Genomic DNA, 23,324 nt, shown 5'->3' with positions numbered 1-23,324 from the left:
TGGTCCATGCCAACCAAAAAGCCCATCTTAGCTAACCCCATTTGCCCCATATCCTTCTACAGAATCACAGAATCTAAATTAATTTAATTTTAAAGTAACTCAGTCGTACTATCTGCACGTATTTAAATAACAAGTCACTGGGGGAATACCGAAAAGTATTTAAGAATCATTGGGTGTGGACACACTGATCCTGCTTGTAGGTGAGTTCGGAAGAGAGCAGAAATACAAGATAGCCATTAACGCATCGAGCAGAAAATTCTGGAGGAATTTCTTGATAGCAGAGGATATGGAAACCAGCTGCCACATTGGATGTTGGAAGCATGGATGGCATTGATGCGTTTAAAAGGAGGATTGATGTTTTCATGTACGTGAGGGAGAAGGGGAGCGGGATGGGTCGAGTTAAGGAGGGTGGAGCAGGTAGGTCCGGAGTTTGGTATAAACCGGAGTACCAGGTTTGATCAGGTGGGGCCAGTTTCTGCGCTGCAGATCGCTCTGTAAAGCGAGACGATCCCCAGCGTTTTACAATTTTATTACCAGCGTTGTTCTTAGGAAATGACATTTGCTTCAATTTTGTCTTTTTACTCTTCAAAACGTCCTCCTTGCAGATTGCCCCCTGAGCATTTCCTCCACCAACATCTGTGGAATGTTGCGTTACAATTTCCCTCTTGATACTGATCAGGGATTGACACAAGCATTGTGACGTTGAAGAGTTTAGCGGATCCTACTGGTTGTGCTGCTGTCATGAGGCGGGGTTAGAGACTTGGCTTGTCCCGCCCCCGCGCGGGAATATTTAAAAATGCTGGAGACAGTGCAGGACTAGTGGGCACATTTAAACAAGCGAGTGGGGAATTAAACTGGGTACTTGCAGCTGTATGACACTCTGTCCATCGCTGCACTTTGCAATTGCAAAACTTACTGTAATTTGTTTGGGTTTGGGGGGGATAAAGAGCTGTAACTGTAGTCATGTCTCACCGAGCTCACCTGAACTCCCACCATCAAATCTCCACAAGTCTTTCTGTATCTCTTCCGGAAGAAGAAGAAAACGGGGTAAGATGCTTTATTTTTTCCTTCTCTCTCCCTTTTAAACTCCGCCAGAAATAATCCTTCTGTTATAATCCTTCTGTAGTTGGGCAGCTATGAATGCTATAAATACACCCGCCTCCAGCATCGAAATCAGCGCGAAATATTGTGACAATTGTTTGGGTGTATTGGGTTAATTGTTTGTGACATTAAGTTGCGGTGAGGTAATTTTGTTGGGGCTCAAAGTGGGTCCGTTGTGGATGGTGATGCCGTCCTTGGAATGTAATCGCTGGTAAAGGTTGCTCTCCAGCCACTGTTTTCCAAAGTCCACGGTAGCACAGTGGTTAGCACTGTTGCTACACAGCTCCAAGGTCACGGTTTGTGTGGAGTCTGCACGTTCTCCCCGGGCGCAATTCTCCGCTCTCACGAAAATTCGGAGAATAGCGGGCGGCGTAAACTTTTATGGACACGCTGGTCCGACGCCCTCCCGCTGCTCCCCCCCCCCCCCCCCCCCAACGCCCGCCTCCCGACACAAATCACTGCCCGCCGTTTTTTTACGGTGAGCAGCGATTCTCTCCTGGCCGATGGGCCGATTTCCAAGGCCTTTACGGCCGTTTTTACAAGCGTAAAACACACCTGCTCTGACCGTTCGTAAAAACGGGCGTAAAGTCCCGTTCTCGGGAACCATGGCACCGATTGGCACGGCTGTACCATATGCGTGATGACGTCATCCGCGCATATGCGGGTTGGAGTCGTCCAATCCGCGCATGCGCGGCTGACGTCATCTGACGCGTCAGCCGTCGCTAACTTTGGCTAGCGGGTTTAACAAAATTCGTTAAGCCCGTGATGCTGGAGTTCACGGCTGTGCGATGCTAGCCCCGACCGGGGAGATGAATCGGTTCCCGGTCGGGGGGGGGGGGAGGGGGGGGCGGAAGCTGCCGTCATTTTTGACGCCAGCTTCCCGAGTTTTCATAACTCGGGAGAATCGTGTCCCCCGTGTCTGCGTGGGTTTCCTCCGGGTGCTCCGGTTTTCTCCCACAGTCCAAAGATGGGCAGGTCAGATGGATTGGCCATGCTAAATTGCCCTTAGTGTCCAAAAAGGTAGGGTGGGGTTACCAGTGCAGACTTGTTGGGCCGAATGGCCTCTTGCACTGTAAACTCTATGATTCTGTGATTATGACAGAATAGCGAATAAACTCAGGATTTTTCTTTTACCAGTCCTCTTGAAATGCTTGCTGTCAGTAACTTTTTTGTGTTTCTGATATTTTAGATTACAATTTGTGATTGTTTAACCTAGGAAGTGGTATAGTGGACCGTTTTTTTAATGTTGCTGATTGGGACATTAGTCTGTGATTGCCACCATGAACCAAGCCGCGCCAATACGGTTTGCACCTCCCATTCTATCTAATTCTTTGCCTGCCTAAGCTGGTCTGCTGTTGGAGCCCTCATCCCAAGCCTATGTTATCTCGAGGATTGATTTTTAATGCTCTGCAAGGCAGTCACCTGAAACTCTGCAGCCTGTATCTTGGCTTGCAACAAAGTCCCATTCGCCCATTGCTCCTGTATTCAGTGATCAGCATCTGTTCCCAATCTGGCAATGCCTCATTTTAAAATTCTCATCCTTTTCAAATATCTGCTGTTCTCCAATTCTGACCTCATTTAACTGTTTCTCTCTCTGCTGATGCTGCCAGACCAGAGTATTTTGAGCATCTTCAACTTGTAATTTCAAATTTTCAATACTTTTTTTTTCTTTGCTTTGTTGAGAGATAGGTTTGCAGGAAGGAACAATGCTTTCCCCTTTGTGTTTTATGGGATTTCAACATCACTGGAAAGGCAAGCATTTATTCCTTGTCCCTCATTGCCCTTATTGAGTGGCTTTGTGAGGCCATTTCAGTAGGCAGTTAAGGGGGAAACAGATTGCTGAGGGTCTGGGGTCACATGCAAGCCAGACAATACGGGTGGCAGATATCCTTCTGTGAAGGAAGATGGTGAGCCAGATGTGCTTTAAAACAATCCCAATAGTTTCATGGTTGTCATTTCTGTGTATAGCAGCTGATAAAATGTATGCCTGAGTGGATGATATCAGAAAGTGGGAGATCGACAGAAAAGAACAAAGAAAAATTACAGCACAGGAACAGGCCCTTTGGCCCTCCAAGCCTGCACCGATCCAGATCCTCTATCTAAAACTGTCGCCTATTTTCTAAGGATCTGGATCCCTCTGCTTCTGCCCATTCATGTATCTGTCTAGATTCATCTTAAATGACGTTATCGTGCCCGCCTCTACCACCTCCGCCGGCAATGCGTTCCAGACACCCACTGCCCTCTGCGTAAAGAACTTTCCACACATATCTCCCTTAAACTTTTCCCCCCTCACCTTAAACTCATGATCCCTAGTAATTGAGTCCCCCACTCTGGGGGAAAAAGCTTCTTGCTATCACCCTGTCTATACTTCTCATGATTTTGTAGACCTCAATGAGGTCCCCCCTCAACCTCCGTCTTTCTAATGAAAATAATCCTAATCTACTCAATCTCCCTTCATAGCTAGCACCCTCCATATCAGGCAACATCCTGGTGAGCCTCCTCTGCACCTTCTCCAAAGCTTCCACATCCTTTTGGTAATGTGACAACCAGAACTGTACGCAGTATTCCAAATGTGGCCGAAACAAAGTTTTATACAACTGTAACATGACCTGCCAACTCTTGTACTCAATATGCCTTCCGATGAAGGAAAGCATGCCGTATGCCGTCTTGACCACTCTATCAACCTGCGCAGCCACCTTCAGGGTACAATGGACCTGAACACCCAGATATCTCTGTACATCAATTTTCCCCAGGACTTTTTCATTTACTGTATAGTTCACTCTTGAATTGCATCTTCCAAAATGCATCACCTCGCATTTGCCCAGATTGAACTCCATCTGCCATTTCTCTGCCCAACTCTCCAATCTATCTATATTCTGCTGTATTCTCTGACAGTCCCCTTCACTATCTGCTACTCCATCAATCTTAGTGTCATCTGCAAACTTGCTAATCAGACCACATATACCTTCCTCCAGATCATTTATGTATATCACAAACAACAGTGGTCCCAGCACGGATCCCTGTGGAACACCACTGGTCACAGTTCTCCATTTTGAGAAACTCCCATTCACTACTACTCTGTCTCCTGTTGCCCAGCCAGTTCTTTATTCATCTAGCTAGTGCACCTAGACCCCATGAGACTTCACTTTCTCCATCAGCCTACCATGGGGAACCTTATCAAATGCCTTACTGAAGTTTTGCCTTTTAAAGTGTGGACAAAGCCAGAGAGACTGACTATATATTTGTTTTTCACTTAAAACGTTTCTGTTTAGGAGAATCTGACTTGCTTCTTTCAAATTGAGTGGATTATTAAATATAGATACTGGGCTAAATTAAAACCAGTGAAATGCAAGTGCCTTTGTGATTTAGGAAATGCTCAAATTTAAATCCTAACTAAGATTTTCAAGGTAAGCATTTAAATTGCAGCTATATGGGTGACCAAAGAGATGTTGACACAGCAAGGGTGGGTGCAAAGGTGAATTGGACTCCTGCAAAGTTGGATGTTTGTTAAATAACCTCGGATCCTTGTCACCAAGTTGTTCCATCAATTTCCCAGCGGTTCTGCCACTAATGGTAGTGCCACTTGTATATTGTTCATCTCACTGTAAAAATCCTTGGGAAAAGTAACTCCTTGTTGAATGATGTGTAAATATTTTTAGCAGTGCACAAAGTTCATAATTACTCTGTTTTTAAAAACATATTTTTATTAAGACATTGGCTACATACCTGCCAGTGTCCGCTCCCTCGATGCCAACAGGCATCCCCATGATTTGCAAATCCTGTCTCCTGGAATGATTCTGTCCTCCACTTTCTACTTCAAAAGTTTTTAGGTCTCTTGCATTACACCCATCTCAGCCGCCAATGAGGCAAGCTGCTCCTCGTGCTCCCCCACTGTCTCCTCCGCTTTCCGAATTGCTTGGCCCTGGCCTTCCATTGTTTCACGTGGTCAATTCCGGCTTTCTCTTCCCTACAGCCTTGACTAGATCCTCCTGTGCTTCCCTATTCTTGTTTTAAGAAGTCCACCAGTTGCTCCTTCGACCACTGGGCAGGTCGGGCAGACCCTTTACCATCCTCTGTCTTGGCCTGTGCCGCACGAAGATTCTCCTGCACCAGCTGCTCCTTTTCTTTTCAATCCACTTCTGGTCAGTGGATCCATCCACCAGCCACATCAGTGGAGTTTAGCTCTCTCCAATCACTCCTGCATGTTTTTTCATCAAAACGTCCACCCTCCGAATGGGGAAAATGTCCGAAAAATCTGCCTTGCGCGATAGCTGCCAAATGTGTGACCACTCATTCCATGGCCGCTACTGGAGATCATTCATAATTACTCCTAACACCTTGGCTGATACTGAAAGGCTATTTTATATTTTTAGAATGCCACATTTCTATACATTTTGGCTTCTTATGATTTTTAAAAAAAAGTTCCAATTAAGGGGCAATTAAACGTGGCCAATCCAGCTTCCCTGCACATCTTTGCATTGTGGGGGTGAGACCCACGCAGACATGGGGAGAATGCGCAAATGCCACAGAGTGGGATCAAACCTGGGTGCTTGGCGTCATGAGGCAGCAATACTAACAACCGTGCTGCGACCCCCCCCCCACCTTCTATCCTGATGCCATGTGTGTGCATCCATAACTTATTTTGCTAACTGTAAAATACAAAAATTGAAGTGATGGGATTTGGTGTGTTCTGCTGTCAACTCTGTGATTAGCTGCTTTCCCTACTTGATGATATCATTGTTGCTGGATGCCTGGAGTATCACTTGACAAGGCACCAGAAACAAACTGGCATTAGCAAAGCACAGGTCCACACTGCAGAGATTGCTGGACCTTTTTGGGGTGCTTTCGTTGAGATCTGAGGATAATCTTGGGTTCCATCAAGATAAATATGTCTGGGTAACAAGTCCTCTTGTACAAGTGCTAGTGTTTGGCAGTAGCTTAGCTGCGTACCTCCAGCTGATGATGCATCGGTTCATAAAACTAAGGAGTCTCCCTGTGCATTTGACCCTTGGGTGTTGAATCTGGTACTGAGTCCTCAAAAACAGAAAGCTTTCTTTGTATTCTTGGCTCTGATTAGCACCAGATTTCTGCTGGTAAGAGTGCTCCTTCATCTAATGAGAACAAATTTAAATTGTAGGTTGACTTGAAAGATTCAAAAACTGCAAAACTTCAGGATGAGCCTCTTCTTCAGGGAAACCCCAATCGTTTTGTCATCTTTCCGATCCAATACCATGATATGTGGCAAATGTATAAAAAGGCAGAAGCGTCGTTCTGGACTGCAGAAGAGGTAAATGCATTGTAGATTGTAGTGGGGAAATAACCCCAGTTGGGTGTGGAGGTCAGTAACCACTCTTATCGGCTGAAGGGCTGTGAACTCAGTGATAGATGCACTTTGGCCTGCCTGGAACCTGCTGGTCTTTGAATTGTTAACAGCAGTTGCAGATTGGCACATCCCGTGGTCAGGACAATATGCTGAGGCATGCACTCCAGCTTGGGGCAGCTGCTGCAAAGGTGCAGTTGGAATAGCCACTGTCTAGAACCATTCAGCCATTGCACACTTGGGGGTTAAACTGTGAAAAATGCCTTGGGCTGTATTTTTGATATCTAATGAGTACGGTGAAAATTATAGTAACTAACATGACAGTATTACAAGAAACTGATTTGATTTGTACCTTGTGTAATGTGAATTAACTGTCATGCAATGTACTCCTATTACTGAAGTAAATTTTTGGGGAGGAAAAAATCAGTAACCGCTCTACAATAATGGACTGGATCTGCTTCTGGTACTGCAAGCACTGGTAGTAATCTCCCTGAGTACTCTTCTATGGGCAAATTTGACTGACCAAGTATTTCTATTTTCTTCAGTAAAGTGTGTTTGGGCAGAGTGATCTGGAGATTACTCGAGACATCACCAAAATTGCTGTACTTTTGGCTAAAAGGAAGAGAAGCGATTGCTGTCCTTGTGCTAAAAGTGCACTTTTCCTTATTTGCAAGACTCATTTGGGGGCAAAATTATGCATTGTATATTAATACGTTGTGCCGCATTAAGCAAGAGCTTTTGCATTTGCGAAGGAACGTTTATCTATTTCTCTGGGAAGGGAGTGGCATAGTAATCCAGAGACACAGGGAAATACTCTGGGGAACCTCAAATTGAATCCCATATAGCAAATGGTGGAATTTGAATTCCATAAAAAGTAAACTACTCGGTTCAAGGGCAGCAATGGGCAATAAATGATAGCCTGGCCAGTAATGACCACATCCAATGAATGGAAAAATAAACTAATATGGTAGCACAGTTATTAGCGCTGTTACTTCACATCTCCTGGGCCCCAGATTCGATTCCCGGCTTGGGTCACTGTCTGTGAGGAGTTTGCACGTTCTCCCCCGTGTCTGCGTAGGTTTCCTCCGGGTGCTCCGGTTTCCTCCCACAAGTCCCGAAAGATGTGCTGTTAGGTAATTTGGACACGCTGAATTCTCTCTGTGTACCCGAACATGTGTCGGAATGTGGTGACTAGGGGCTTTTCACAGTAACTTCATTGCAGTGTTAATGTAAACCTACTTGTGACAATAATGATGATGATGATTATTATTATATCTATGTAATTGGGCAGATAATGCATAGGTAGAGATGTGAGTTAATTTGCTGAGCTTTCTGATATGTTTCTGTAGGTTGACTTGTCAAAGGATTTTGCACACTGGGCATCTCTGAAACAGGAGGAAAAACACTTTATTTCTCATGTCCTGGCCTTCTTTGCTGCGAGTGATGGGATTGTAAATGAGAACCTGGTAAATCTGGATTTGCATTCTAAAATTATTTCAATACAGTTTTTGACAGTATGATATTCCCATTATTGTCAGTATTGTGGTACAAGATGTGAACAAGTTCAGGTGGAAAAGGCCCTGTTACTGAATTTCACAATTGCTGTTCCAGTGTTACATAGAACAGTACAGCACAGAACAGGCCCTCCGGCCCTCGATGTTGTGCCAAGCATTGTCCAAAACCAAGATTAAGCTACTCCCTGTCATTCTGGTGTGCTCCATGTGCCTATCCAATAACCGCTTGAAAGCAGTCCATTCCACACCCGAACCACTCTCTGAGTAAAGAACCTACCTCGGACATCCCTCCTATATCTCCCACCCTGAACCTTATAGTTATGCCCCCTTGTAACAGCTACATCCACCCGAGGAAATAGTCTCTGAACGTCCACTCTATCTATCCCCCTCATGTGTTTGACATGCACATTTGGATAGGTAGGGTATGTCTCCTTTTTAAAAATAAAGAATGTTGCTTAATAATAGAACTTTTTTTTTCTCTAAATGGTAACCTAGCTATAAAAATATCTAGTTGTGCAGAATTCTTGAATTGAAGCAGATATGACTTGGCAACATATTAAAATTGTGACCTTTTCCAAGAATTTAGTTTACTACTATGTAAAATGCAGTTCTGGCTTGTTTTTGCTCTGATGATATTGGAATTAAGCTTGTACCTTGTAGCCACTCATAGCTAGATGTCTTTTATAGGTGGAGCGATTCAGTCAGGAAGTCCAAATCACTGAAGCTCGTTGTTTCTATGGTTTCCAAATTGCCATGGAGAATGTCCATTCTGAGATGTATAGTCTCCTTCTTGATGCCTACATCAAGGATCCCAAAGAGAGGTAGGAAATCGATTTTACATCGCTCTTATCCAAAGTTGAGGCTTGTGTGTATGTTAGTAACTCCATTCTCTGCCTCATCAAGGTTATTTATTTATTTTTCTTTTGGAGTAAAAGATACAATTTTGGCCTTCCTTCAAATGGTGGGAGGATGGAAGACGTGAACTCTTCTCTGATCTTCAAGCATAGAGCTTGAATACTCATTCCATGTAGCCATGATGCAAGTGAACTCCATGCTTAACCTTCCTCTCGTGATACTCGATTGTTCTCCACTACTGAGACTGGTTTATATTCTTACTGATGCAAGTTTGTTTAAACTGAATTGTTCAAGATAAAGCTTGTTGACTCGTGTATCTTATTAACACCAAATTCAGTTCTAGCCCAGATTGAATTAGCTGGCCTTGGCTAGAATTAGGTAATGGGGCACCAAATTGGCATTGGTGCTCCATTGTTCAGATTGGATCTCATGCTGACTTGTGCACCTTCCACATTTGTGGAGAGATTGCATGAAGGAAAACTTACTGGCCCCTCCAACATCCTACCAGAATAATGGCACTCTCTAGGTCTAAGGGCTACTACTTGAGTATGGGTGAAGTGCTAGTTCCTGTTCTCCAAGATGGCCTTCAGTAAGGGAAGTGATTTGGCTCCCTTTTGAACATTTGAGTAAAGGTTATTGCAACAGTACTTTAAAAAAAAATATTTTCATGAAGGCATTTACATATATACATCAAACAAAACCACATCAAAAAGAGAGCAAACACGAATTCAAATAACACACGCTACCATTCTCTCTTCCCCCCCCCCCCCCCCCCCCCCCCACCCCAGTGCTGACATCTTAACTGTTTTCAAAGTAGTCGATGAACGGCCTGGGATAACTCCTCCACAGTCTCTCTCAAGGCAAACTTGATCTTTTCCAATCTGAGAAATTCAACAAGGTCGTTCACCCAAACCCCTGGTTTCGGTGACCTCGAGTCCCTCCATTCCAATAAGATCCGTCTCTGGGCTACCAGGGAAGCAAAGGCCAAGGCGTTGGCCTCTCTTGCCTCCTGGACACCTGGGTCTTCCGACGCTCCACTTCTGGACTCAGGACCACCTTCTCCCTCCAACACCTCAGATATCATGTCAGCAAACCCCTGTCAGAATCCCTCCAGCTTCGGACCGGCCCAAACATGTGGACGTGTTTCGCCGGCCCACCCACGCACCACCCACACCTATCCTCTACCCCTGTGAAAAACCTACTCATCCTGGTCACCATATGTGCCCTGTGGACTACCTTTAACTGAAGAAGGCTAAGCCTTCACAAAGAGGATGCGCTCACTCTCCTCCAAAGCATCCCCCCGCCTCACAGCCCAGCCTCCAACTCTTCCCCAGCTCTTCCTCCCACTTGCACTTAACATCTCCTATTGGAGCGCCTTTGCAGTCCATTAGCTCTTTGTAAATCTCCAAGACTCTGCCCTCACCCACCCCTGTTTTCGACACCACCTTGTTCTGCAACTCGAGGGTGGCAGCTAGCGAAATGACAGCACCTGCTTCCTCACATAGCCCCTCATCTGCAGATACCGGGACCCATTCCCACTGGGATTACAGCAGTACTTATTAATCAAAGTACAAAATGGAAGTAGACCCAGCTTCTGATGTCTAGTTTGTAATTTATTTAAAATGAATTGGTTACATTAGTTCTGCAAACTCTATAATCCAACCAGGAATATTTGGAATTGTTACTTGGTAATGCAGAATTTGAATGTTACTGAAAAAGAGACATCCTTTATAATTTGCATAAAGGACAGATACAAAAGTACCCAATCTTGAGGAGGAACAGTTTACACTGCATGACAAAAGGGGTGCTGATTGGTTGGCAAATCAACACTGGTCAGCGTGTTGCCATAGGGAATGCACCAGGGAACTATTATTCCCCTATGCTTTTTAAAAAGTGCAATATTTTTGTTTTTTTCTTCCTGCAGAAACTATGTATGAATATATTTCTGTTCTAACAAGTATGAGTCACATTGCGAACCTGAACCTTGAGTGTAATTCTATCTAACGTTGGACATTATGGGTGGGATTTACTCGCTGTTCATGCCGGCGGGAAATTCTGGTCCCACATAGTGCACGAGTTTTCCGGCAGCAAGGGGTGCTGTCAACGGGAAATCCCATTGACAATGGCGGGACCCGTAGATCGCGCTGACGGGGCGCCTCCCCCGCCAAAAAACATGCAGTGGGGTGGTCGGTAAATCCCACCGAGCTGTTGCAAGCACGGGCTGGTGGAAAATGCTCAGTACACTGCCTGTTGTGATCAGCTGAAAAGATGTGCTGTTGTGGCCCACATAACTGCCATTGAAATTCATATGCCTCATTACTTATTTGTGTGCGAGGCAGAATGTCCCTTTTCAAGCAATATTTAGAAATATTTCCAGTTGTTGGAATAAATTAGGATAACCTGTTTCAAAATTTCTCTCTTGCATTAGGAATCAATGCCCTAGTCTAAGCTTGATCTAATGTGGGTTCCATGGTGCTTTTTCAGGGAGTTTTTGTTTAATGCAATTGAGACAGTGCCATGTGTAAAGAGGAAGGCTGACTGGGCCTTGCGGTGGATTGCAGATCGGGAGTCCACATTTGGTATGTGTCTGAATTTAATTTGCGGTGGGCAGGGGGTGGGGGGGAGGAAAGAGTGGTTGGGAAAAGATGTCCAGTGTTAAAACTATTCTAATTATAAAATTAATGTAATGCACTTCAAAGATTTTTGCCTTGAAGCAATGAAGCTGTGTGAATACTAGTCTGTTAACCTTAATTGTTGTAATGAAGCAAATTAGTCTCCTGGGTTCACGATAATGTTTTCCTATTCCTACTGCACATTTGAGGGTGCAGTGAGTTGAATTTGTGTCCTGGTGGAAAAGACTGTCTACTAAATCGATCAAAATAAATATAAAATGAATGAAAATTGCTTATTGTCACATGTAGGCTTCAAATGAAGTTACTGTGAAAAGCCCCTAGTCGCCACATTCCAGCGCATGTTCGGGGAGGCTGGTATGGGAATTGAACCCGCGCTGCTGGCCTTGGTCTGCTTTACAAGCCAGCTGTTTAGCCCACTGTGCTAAACCAGACTGCTTGTAGTTTTCTTTCTTTCTCCCCCACCCAGCAAAATTAAATTAACTGAAATTCTTCTCGGAAAATTATTCCTGTTTGCTCAATACCATCTAACTCCTTGCAAAAGATTCAATTGATTGCAGTAATAGAGCTAAAACACACAGATTGGCGAGGTAGCAACTTCTATCAATCTAGCACCTTTTTTTAATGTGCTAAAACGTCCCATTGGCACTGGGCCAAATCTGTCAGTTGACTAAAAGATTTGTCGGGGTTTTCAGGAACATCTTGAATGAGATGCTGATGGGCTTGGCAGCAGGTGTTGCAGGCACCACCACCGAGGGGGCACAATTCTACAGCTGGAGTAGATTAAAGATGGGAAAGTGGACAACTACGGAGGGGGTTTGGGCCAGAATGACAGTCTATTATGTTGCTGGGCCAGGAGCCATGTATGACCGCATGAACAAGGGAAATGCACTGGGATAATGGTGGCAGAGCTTTGGATAAACTTGTTTTCCAGCCTGCACCAATCCAGAAGTCCAAAGGTAACAACAAAAGGTGTTTTAGCAAATTAGCTGAGACTGCTAATGTTGTGGAGGTTTGATGATGCAACAGATATGGAGTCGCTAGCTCTGCACTGTCTGTAAGGTGCCATGGTAGCAATTTAGTTCAGCTTCTGTGGCCAAGGAGATGAAAGATGGTGGGCAGGAAGAGTGATGGCTTCAGTCTTCCCAATATTTAGAGGGCTCAATCTTTAGCCTCCCTTGAAGCCAGCTAATTAATCAGACAACCGTCTAGCCTTTACCTTTTTAAAATCCAGCATGTCTTTGGGAGTGCCTACTGGATGAAAATTGGATCCAGCAGATGCTGTGCATCACTTCCTCTTAAAATGAGGACTGCCACGGATGGCACTGTGGTATAGTGGTTAGTACTTACTGCTGCCTCACAGTGTCGACGACCTGGGTTCAATACCAGCACCGGATCACTGTCTGTGTGGAGTTGGCGCATTCTGCGTGGGTCTCACCCCCACAATCCAAAAATATGATGTGCAGGGTAGGTGAATTGGCCACTCTAAAATTGCCCCTTAATTAGGGCAGGGGAAAAAAAATTGGATGCTCTAAAAATTTATTTTAAAAATGACTGCCACAAGTTGTGGTCAATTTCCGTGCATGCATTAATGCAGGGGCTTTTTAAGTTTTAGAATATTTAACTTCATTAATTTCTTGTCTGCTTGTTTTTTTTGTGTGTTTTGTGATGTACACTTTGACAGCTTGATGAAGATGTTTTGGTTAAGGCGGGGTCAGCTAAACTTTAGTGGGACGCGGTGTTCTAATTGGCCATAAATATCTTTCCACTTTGCTTTCTCTTGGGATTGACTTCAGATTTATAGACTCGTACAACTTGCTCACTCTCTATCCTGAGTGCATTTTCTTTGCTCTATCTCCGATCCAGGGGAGCGATTGGTTGGCTTTGCTGCTGTTGAGGGAATATTTTTCTCCGGGTCCTTTGCTGCTATTTTCTGGTTGAAGAAACGAGGGTTAATGCCAGGCCTAACTTTCTCCAATGAACTGATCAGTAGGGATGAAGTAAGTGTGGAGCATTCTGTTCCTGTAATGCAGTGTAAATGCTGATTGTGGAAAAAGCAGCCATTAGACCTGAACCAGCATGGGTATCAGTTTTTGATTGGATTGTTTAGTGTGCAAATAGTTGAAAAATACCTTTACCATATTATGGAGTAAAATATGGCATAGAAGGCCATTTGACCCATGTCTGCACCTACAGTGGCCTGGGCTCAGTGTTTTAAACCTATTACAAAGTACTGGATTTCATATCTTTGTCCCAGGTTTACAGCAAAACCTCTGAACTGATCTCTTATAGAAATAAAAGCAGAATCCTGTGGATTCTGGAGAAACGCAGCAGGTCTAGCTGCTTTTGTGGTGGGCGAAGTTCATTCTGGATCTGAAATATGCCACTGCCCCCCCCCCCCCCCCCCCCCAAACTACTTCAAAATGTCCGACTTGGATGTTTCCCAAATGCGTGACTCTTGCTGAATATCGGGCTCAAATTGGAGTGTACGTTCAGTTATATTTTTAGAAACTGGTGTTATGGGAGAGGTGTTTCCAGAACCCCGAAATGTATCATGGAGTTCAACCAACCTCCCCCTTTTATGTATTGTTGCTTTTGAAGCACACAGCTTGTTCTCCAGGTGTGGTATTACAATTATGGACACGTGGGTTTTTAAACCCAAAACAGTGTTTATTCCATGAATTCAACTTAACCTTTTAATTAAACATCGGATCCCTTAACACCCCTTACTTCAAAGATAACCCCGAAAATAATACAACACTAAATAATCCCTCAAAATGTTCCTTCAAACCTCCAAAAGACTTCAAGTTTAACAATAGATATGAGGTTACATTCAATGGGCAAGATTCTCCGCAAATGCGGAGAGTCGTAAAAGCTGCCGTGAAACTGGCCGTGTTTCACGGCAGCCTTCACGCCCGTCCCCGGAACCCGCCCGATTTCACCCCCCCCCCCCCAATCGGGGCTAGGAGCGGGACCCTGGGAATTACGGCGTCACGGCCTTAACGACCGTCGTTAAGGCCGTGCGCCAAGATGACGGGCAGCCAGCTTCAACGGTGACGTCATCACGCCATTGACTGAACCCGCGCATGCGCGGTTCTGCATTTCTCCACCGCCGCCTGACAAGATGTGGCGGCTTGATCTTGTCGGGCGGCGGAGGGGAAAAAGTGCGTCCCTTTTGGATGCAGGCCCAACGATCGGTGGGCACCGATCGCGGGCCTGTCCCCTCCCGAGCACAACGGTGGTGCTCCCGCCCCAAACGGGCCTCTGGATGCCCCAAACGGGCATCCAGCGCCCGCTTTTTACGACGGCAGCAAGCAGGTGTGTTTGCTGCCGTGAAAAAACGGGCGTAAAGGCCCGGCCGCTCGGCCCATCGCCAAGAATCGCCGCTTGCGTAAAAAACGCAAGCGCCGATTCGTGGCGTGGGTCGGGCGTGGGGGGGGGGGAGGAGAATAGCTGGAGGGCGTGAAAAATGTCGGGAGGCCCTCCTGCTATTCTCCCAACCAGCGTACGCAGCGGAGAATCGCGCCCAATATACTTGTAGTCTTTGGATTTTCAGACATCAACAGACTAGTTCCGTGTTTTCTTCTTGCAGCTTTTTCCTCAAACCTGAAACCAAAAGCAGAAGTGAGCTCAGCTCAGCTCCCCCCACCCTCTGACATCACTTCAGTAATATTAGCGGCTACATTTCTTAAAGTTCCATTGCTTAAACATCCATTTCTTAAAGGTACTCTCAGATGACACCGGTCATCATAAATTTAAAAATATAGCATCTGGGACAAGGGCAGCAAATTCAATCTAAGGTGAATTGAAATTTTGGGAGTGAATTGGTATAGCCTAAATACTTCATGAAATCACTATGGTTACAGCTGCTGCTTGCTGATGGAATAACTGTTTTTTTTTAATGCAGGAGAAGTTGGGATTTTTCTGCATGAATTAAATTTTCCTCACTGGAAAACCAGTGCTCTACACAGATATTTGATGCTCTCTCTCTTGCACCACAGAATAATTTGCTTCCATTGTCGATTGTTTCCTGCCCCATTGTCCATGTGCACAATATCTAGGATGCCAGTGCTGGATTTTACTGGGGTAGTTTGGTAGGGATGGTATTGCTTCCCTTGGGTCACTGTAGAATTTGCAAATACTCCCCGCAGCTGCATGGGTTTCCTTCCACAGTCCAAGGGTGTGCAGGTAAAATGGCTAGACCATGCTAAATTGCCCCTTAATGTCTAAAAGGTTAGATGGGCTTGCGGGGATAGGGTGAGGGGGTAGACAAGCAAGGGTGCTTTTTCAGAGGGTCAATGCAGGCTTGTTGGGCCAAATAGCCTCCTTCAGCACTGTTATGTTGCTAATTGATAGCCAGTGACTGAAGTCAATGCTGCTACCCTGAGATGCACTGTTACCAGAAAATAAACGAAAGGGACAGAACGTGTGAACATCACATTGCACCAAGGAATCCACCAAGAGTAGGGAATAGAAGGCTTTGTGTCTGAATGCACAAGCACAATTAATGAGATTAACAATGCAAATGGAGACAAAGAGGCATGATTTGGTGGTGATCTGAGACATCATTACAAGGAGACCCAGTCTGGGCATTCAATATCCAAGGAGACTCAGCATTTCAGAGGAATAGACAAAGGTAAAGGAGGTGGTGTAGCTTGCTGGTAAAGGGAGGGATATAGCCACTGGAGATCAAGACGTGGAATCAGTCTGGGTAGAAATAAGAAATAGTTAAAGGGTGGCACAGTGGTTAGCACTGCTGCCTCACAGTGCCATGGACCTGGGTTAGATTCCCACCTTGGGTGACTCTATCTGTACGTGAGTCTGCAAGTTCTCCGTGTCTGTGTGGGTTTACTCCGGGTGGTCCCGTTTCCTCCCACTGTCCAAAGATGTGCAGGTTACATTGATTGCTCATGTTAAACTGCCTGTTTAGTGCCCAAAGGTTCGGTGGAGTTATGGGGTAGTATGGGTGGCATGCTCCTTCAGAGGGTCGGTGCAGACCTGATGGGCTGAATGGCCTCCTTCTGCACAGTAGGGGTTCTATGATTCAAAGGAAAGACTTCCCTGGTGGAAGTAGTAGTTGCACAGTACAAGCCAAGAAATATTGGAAGCTTGTAAGAAAGGAACAACGACAGTCATCAGTGATTTTGATATGCATATAGACTGGATTAATCAAACTCTCCCTAACCTCAAGGGAGAGTTCGTTGAATACATTTGGGATTGTTTCTTGGCGCAATACGTTGTGGAATCAACCAGGAAGCAGTCTACTCTGGATTTGGTATTGTGTAATGAGGAGTGATTAATTAGTAACCTCCCAGTTAAGGATCTTCTTGGGAAGAGTGGCCACGGCATGAGAGAGTTTCTCAGTTTGAGGAGGAGGGTGGAACTCATCCCATGCTAGCATTCTGGAGTTAAACAAAGGTAAATACATCAGCATGAGGACAGATTTGTTCCTAGTGGACTCGGTAGCGCAGCTGATGAGCAGTGGTAGTTTTATGGAGATACTTTCTGTGCTTCTGACTCTTGTCAATTCCTCCCAAAAATTGTAAGGGGGGGAAGCATCTCTGGCTAAGCAAGGAAGTTCAAGATAACATAACAAAAGACAAAGTTGAAGACATGCCATTGCAAAGGCCTATCGCAGGCTGTAGGTACGGGGAGCTGAGCTGGGATGAATATCCCAAAGTAATAAAGAGCATGGTAAATTATGAAAGAATACTAGTGCAAAATAAAGCCTAGCAAAAGCTTCTGTGGGTGGATTTACTGACCAACCTGCCACTTGTTTTGTGGAGGCGGCCCACCAGCGGGATTTACTGGTCCTGTGGGAAACAGGATTTCACATTGACGCTGGGAAACCTGTGTGCCGGCATGGGACTGGAATACCCCGCTGGCGTGAACAGCCAGTAAATCCCAGTAAAAGGAGAGCATTGGTAGTGGAGATTAAAAATCAATATTTCAACCTATTCTGATTGAAGGCAGACAAGTCCCCAGGGCCTGATGGCCTACATCCTAGGGTCTGTGGATCCATTGGTTATAATGTTTGAGAATTTCCTGGATGCAGAAAAGTTCTACTAAGATTGGGAAAATCCTTATTCAAAAAAGGAGGGAGGCTCAAAACAGTAGGAAACTATGGACCAGTTTATCGTGTCATTGGGAAATTTAGAATCCGTGAAAGAAGTTGGGTTAGGTGACATGGGTCAAAATTTGGCAGATGGAGGTTAACATGGATAAATGTGAAGTCGTCCATTTTGGTCAGAAAAATGGAAAGACAACAATCTAAATAGAGTGCTTTGGTGCAGAGGGATTTGAGTGTCCTCGTGCATGAATCTCCAAAAACTAGTATGCAGGTAATAAAGAAGGCAAATGGAATTTGCCTCTTATGGGGCACTCTTGAACAAGGGGTCATAGTTTTAGGGTAAGAGGTCGCAGATTTAAAACTAGGAGAGACTAGGAGAAAATACTTCTCTCAAAGGGTCGTGAATCTTTGGAGTTCACTTCCCTACAGTGTGGTGGATTCCTAGGACATTGAATAAATTTGAGGAGATAGAAAGATTTTTAATTGGTAGTGGATTGAAGGATTCTGGAAACAGGCAGGCAAGTGGAGTTGAGGCAAAGATGAGATCAGCCATGATCATGAACGGTGGAGTGGTTCAAGGGACTGAATTGCCCATTCCTGCTCCTGGTTCTTATGGTCACTTCAGGGACAGAGCTTCAATCATTTTTTGTTGTTCTCTACTGAAAGGTTGGCCATTTGAGAGAGACTGTCTAGTAGTGGGCAACAATTTCTGAACAGTGATCAGTCCTTTGTGTTTTGCCAGAATGCTTGTGGGCCTGGCTTCAAGAAAGCACTTGCATTTGTTCATGAGAAATTATCACCCCCTGGCCAGTATAAAGGGAATGGAAATTTCTCTTTGAGCAAGCTGGGACAAAAACATTTTTTAAAAGTACTTGTGCTGTTGATCAAAACTGTGCTCCTGCACCTCATGACTATGCAAACACTGGGTGATGAAGCTCGTGATTGCTTGGCTTAAAATGTTAATAAATAACCCCCTCCATAAACAAGTATCTTTTATCAGGGATATGCTAATATAGACATAATGGGTATTTGTTCTGAGGCTCTTTATTAGATTTCATTAGAGATGACTAGCAGCACCTCCCCTTGTAGCTGCCACCAGTCTGAACTGTGATTGTTTGCAAAGTACAACAAAAATCCTAATTACATTCCCTCCTTCCTCCAGTATCCAGCCTAGTCTGTTTGGTTACTCTGAAAAGCAGTCATTAAAAATTGTTACAACACTTGTCAGTCTTTTTTTAAATGGACCATGTGGGCAGACACTTGTCAGATAAAGAAAAATATTGTGGATGCTGCAGGCCTGACGACAGTTAACGTTTCAGGTCTGTGACAGACTATTCCTCTTGTCTGCTTTGTCAGGTTTATGTTCTGACAACTGCGTGTGTTTTGTAGGAACATGGTTTTCATTCTGGGGGAAGCTGGCAGCTTATTGAACTGCAGTCCCAGTGTTTTTTGTGTTACCCTGTTTCCTTTCTTGCCAGGGGCTGCATTGTGACTTTGCCTGTCTTCTGTTCAAACACTTGGTTCACAAACCCTCTGAAGCACGAGTCCGAGAAGTTATTACTGAAGCAGTGAAGATTGAACAGGTAAGGGTCCATTAGGTTTTTTAAAAAAAATGTTTTCCTAGATGCTTGCGACTCACGGGTTGGGTTTTCTTAAGGGGCAAATAGATACTCTTCGGGATTTTTGTGGAGGCACCACCTTAATTGGCATGGAAATGGGTCCCTGGCTAATTGCTGGTCAACCAGCTCCAGGCTGGAGGCCAGGAGGAGGCCTTCAGCTGGGAGGAGCAGCAGGCATGTAGCATAGGCAACTGAAAGCGTGCCTCCCTCTTTCTCTTCCCCCCCCCCCCACCCGATTCTAGTTGGCTGTAGGTTTCTTGGCCTTCCTGGAACACCTTTAATCACTGCCCTTCCATTGCTAGATACATATTCAGCCATCTTGGTCTCTGTTCTTACCGTCAGCAGGTCCGGAAATGCAGTCCAGATTTCTCCTATAACTTAACAGATGCTACTAAGATTGAAGAATAACCTTTGATATCCCAGGCTTAAACATTTTAGCCATTTCCACTGAACAAAGGATACTGAAGTGACTTTTGAAATGGTGCTCCAGGATTTATTGCCCTTTTCATAGCTTAAGAACCGCTTTTGTCCTTCCCAAAACTGCCATAATAAACTTAATTACTCTTTTTGACAGGAGTTTCTGACTGAGTCTCTCCCTGTGGACCTGATTGGCATGAACTGCACCCTGATGAAATATTACATTGAGTTTGTGGCCGACCGCCTGCTGTTGGAATTGGGTTTCAGCAAGGTTAGTATATGTCCCTGCTCGGTGTATTAATCCTGTCAAGGATATATCTGTGCTATGGCAGTATTAAATCTGTGGTGACCCACAGTAAATATTAACATTTCTAATGTGTTCAAATATCTTCAGGCAAAAATAAACTGGTGGCAAAGTGCTTTTTTTCATAAAATAATAGTCTGGATGGTTTATGATCTTGTATTCCATGGAGATGAAGAGAATTGGCCTTTGTTCCCACTCCTGATCACTGTTCATTGACTGATATGAAAAATGTGGATGGTCTGCCCTCTTGACTGTCTGCAAACACGAGGCTTTGTACCTTTTAATAGCGCATTGTGAAGATTTTGAAATAAAATGCAAGTCGATTGTTGATTTGGATTTTGTTTTGATAATGTTAATAGTTATCCACACGCAGGATATGGTTGACATATCAGGCATGCGTTCTGACCACTATTTTATCTTGTTCCTTTAGCTATCAATGAATGTGTGGAAAGACTAAACTATAACGTGCTTGATCCGTTTCTTTCACTTCAGATTTTTAAAGCCAAAAACCCCTTTGACTTCATGGAAAACATTTCTCTGGAAGGGAAGACCAACTTCTTTGAAAAGAGAGTTGCTGAGTATCAAAGGATGGGTGTGATGTCAAAAGCAGAAGATAACCACTTCACACTGGATGCTGACTTCTAGTCTGAAATATACTATTGTGGATACAAAGCATCAGCATGTCTAGTAGGAAAGGCTTGGCTGCCATTATGTACTGGGGTTGACAATTCATTTTATGGCTGGATATTCCAACTGACCATGAAAAACTTCTAAAGACACATGTGATCTTATTCAAAAAATCTTTTGGGTTACCTTTTTTGGGCAAGTGATTGACCTAGATGCAATTATCTCTGTGCATCCAATGATGGTGATTACTGTCAATGTGAGGAAGTACCACTGTCCATGTGTACCTCACACGGCAGAGGCCCCATATTAGACAACAAAAGTTCTCTTTACTCGGGATCTTTGGATTCCTCATGTAGGCAAGATGGGTAGATCGTAGTTCAGAAATCTCAGGGGCACCTTGCTTGGAAATGGGATTTCTGACCAGAGTCTGAATGCATAAACGTGACTTGGTTCTAGAATTTCTTAAAATAGCCCAAGCTTAAAATTCACCAACTCAATCACTGCTGTAAAAACAGTTTTATGCTTAATAGGTTTCTGTTCCCCATACAACTCCTATTTCTCAGACTGGTGTCATGTCATTAAAAAATGGGTGTTTATCAAAAGCTGCAGTGATGTCAGAGTGTGGGTGGAGCAGGCAGCTACAGTGTGTGTTTAGTTTTTGTTATCAGAGTTGGAGCTGCATCCAGCCAAACGAGGTGTAAATTTGATCTATCTGCATGTAAAGAATATCTTCAGATCACTTGCTAATTTAAAAGTGATAACTGATCTCCGTAGAGAATTTAAAACCTGCTATCTTTGTTAAAGAGCGTATTTGTCTTCTAGAGTTTGCTAGGAAAGATTAAAGGTTACTTATAGAGTACTGTATTTCTTTGGGGGGAGTATTTGAGTTGATAGTTGCTAAGATGTTTACTGTGTGTTTATAAAATGTTAACTGAATTAATAGAATAAACATTGTTTTGTGTTAAAAGTGCTTTAGATCTCTGTTGCATAACACCTGTAGAGTGGGCCCTTGAGCTCCCCATAACCAAAATCTATTAAAAGTTTTTGGGTCAGGTGAACTCCATGATACACCTTGGTGTTCTCTAAACCCTGGGTGTGTGTGTGTGTGTGTGTGGTTCCTCTGGAGACTCTGTGCTCTCTGCCTCCCCTTTAGAAGCCCTTCCAGCTGTCCGCGTCTCGCAGAGAGATCGCCAGGGGTTTGATTGCTTGGGCAAACAGGAGCAGTGAAAGTGGGCATCCCTGCTTTGTGCCTCTGTATAGCTGGATGCATTCAGAGCTGGTGGTGTTGGTTCAAACGCTCGCCTTGGGGGCGTATTACATGAGTTTCACCCAGGAGGTGAATCCTGCTCCTATCACAAACCGCTCCAGCACCTCCTGAGGTACTTCTATTCAACTCTGTCAAAGGCCTTTCTGCATCCAGGGAGACTATCACTTCAGGTGAGGTGTTCTCTTCCCAGGGGATGGGGGACGTTCTTACATTCATCAGCCGCCTGATGTTCGCAGTAAGTTGCCTTCCATTGAGAAAACCCGTCTGGTTTTCTGCGACCACCTCTTGTACACAGTTCTCCAGCCTCTTGGCCAGGACATTCGCGAGTATCTTTTTTTTTTAATAAATAATTTTATTGAGGTAGTTTTTGGCTTTATAAACAGTTACAGACATCATCAGAAAGGAAGCAAAAATGTGCAAACATCCACGTACTTTCAATACTTCAATCGTAACATATTGCACAAGCCCGCTCCCCTCCCACCGGTACTACCCGCCATATTTTCCCTCCTACTCTACTCTTACCCCCCCCCCACCCCCCTGCTGACGCTCACTCTCCCGCAAAGAACTCAATAAATGGTTGCCACCTCCGGGTGAACCCCTGCACAGATCCCCTCAAGGCGAACTTAATTTTTTCCATCCCCAGGAAACTCGACATGTCCGCAAGCCACCACTCAGTCTTCGGGGGCTTTGAGTCCCTTCACGCCAATAATATTCGTCGCCGGGTATCAGGGAAGCAAAGGCCAGCACATCGACCTCTTTCTCCCCCTGGACGCCCGGGTCTTCCGAAACCCCAAAAATTGCCACCCCTGGACTCATCACCACCCTTGTTTTTAGCACCTGGGACATGACCCCCGCAAATCCCTCCCAGTACCCCCTCAGCTCAGGGCATGCCCAAAACATGTGAACATGGTTCGCTGGTCCTCCCGCGCACCTAGCGCATTTGCCCTCTATCCCGAAAAATTTGCTCATCCGAGCCACCGTCATATGGGCCCGGTGAACGACCTTAAATTGGATCAGCCCGAGCCTAGCACATGTCGCGGTCGAGTTTACCCTACTCAGGGCCTCTGCCCACAGCACATCCTCCATTTCCCCGCCTATCTCCTCCTCCCATTTAAGTTTCAGTTCCTCTGTCTGGGACCCTTCCTCCCTCATGAGCACCTTATATATACCCGAGACTCTGCCCTCCCCTTCTTCCCTCCTAGAGACTATTCTGTCGAGGATCCCCATTGGCGGGAGGCGCGGGAAAGATGGGACCTGTCTACGAACAAAGTCCCGCAACTGTAAGTATCTAAAATCATTTCCCCTTACCAACCCAAATTTCTCCTCCAAGCTCCACAAACTCGCGAAGCTCCCTTCCAGGAACATATCACCCACCCTTCCCGCCCCTGCTCGCCGCCATACTCGGAACCCCCCATCCATACTGCCGGGGGCAAACCGATGGTTGTCGCAGATTGGCGCCCAGACAGACGCCCCCATCTCCCCCACATGCCTCCTCCACTGGCCCCATATCCGCAGGGTCGCCACCACTACCGGGCTGGTGGTGTACTTGGCCGGCGGCGGCGGTAGAGGAGCCGTGACCAGGGCTTCCAAACTGGAGCCC

The 23,324-nt window shown here is 45.1% G+C and overlaps 1 protein-coding gene across 2 annotated transcripts; it reads left to right on the top strand.

Moving 5' to 3' along the window:
* Window positions 1–545: 545 nt before the first annotated feature.
* Window positions 546–21,424, top strand: rrm2 (ribonucleotide reductase M2 polypeptide). 2 transcript variants are annotated; one of them, XM_038799794.1, is made up of 9 exons: window positions 546–1,047; window positions 6,239–6,388; window positions 7,771–7,887; window positions 8,623–8,756; window positions 11,275–11,369; window positions 13,287–13,420; window positions 18,969–19,073; window positions 19,684–19,797; window positions 20,323–21,424. In XM_038799794.1, exons 1-9 carry the CDS (start codon window positions 964–966, stop codon window positions 20,473–20,475), a joined length of 1,086 nt encoding a protein of 361 aa, XP_038655722.1. In that variant the 5' UTR covers window positions 546–963; the 3' UTR covers window positions 20,476–21,424. The 2 variants fall into 2 exon arrangements, with proteins under 2 accessions (XP_038655722.1, XP_038655733.1); XM_038799805.1 differs by lacking the exon at window positions 6,239–6,388.
* Window positions 21,425–23,324: the final 1,900 nt, after the last annotated feature.

Source organism: Scyliorhinus canicula, chromosome 1 (genome assembly GCF_902713615.1).
Source record: "Scyliorhinus canicula chromosome 1, sScyCan1.1, whole genome shotgun sequence".
NCBI lineage: Eukaryota > Metazoa > Chordata > Chondrichthyes > Carcharhiniformes > Scyliorhinidae > Scyliorhinus > Scyliorhinus canicula.
The sequence above is the reverse complement of the archived record's forward strand: the minus strand, read 5'-3'. Positions and strand labels throughout refer to the sequence as shown.

Bases quoted from the DNA above. Each gene is read 5' to 3' on its own strand.
- rrm2 (XM_038799794.1), top strand. From the start codon at position 964: ATGTCTCACCGAGCTCACCTGAACTCCCACCATCAAATCTCCACAAGT. The intron at 1,048-6,238 runs GTAAGATGCTTT...TTTAAATTGTAG, and splicing joins CGGAAGAAGAAGAAAACGGG to GTTGACTTGAAAGATTCAAA. The intron at 7,888-8,622 runs GTAAATCTGGAT...TGTCTTTTATAG, and splicing joins GGATTGTAAATGAGAACCTG to GTGGAGCGATTCAGTCAGGA.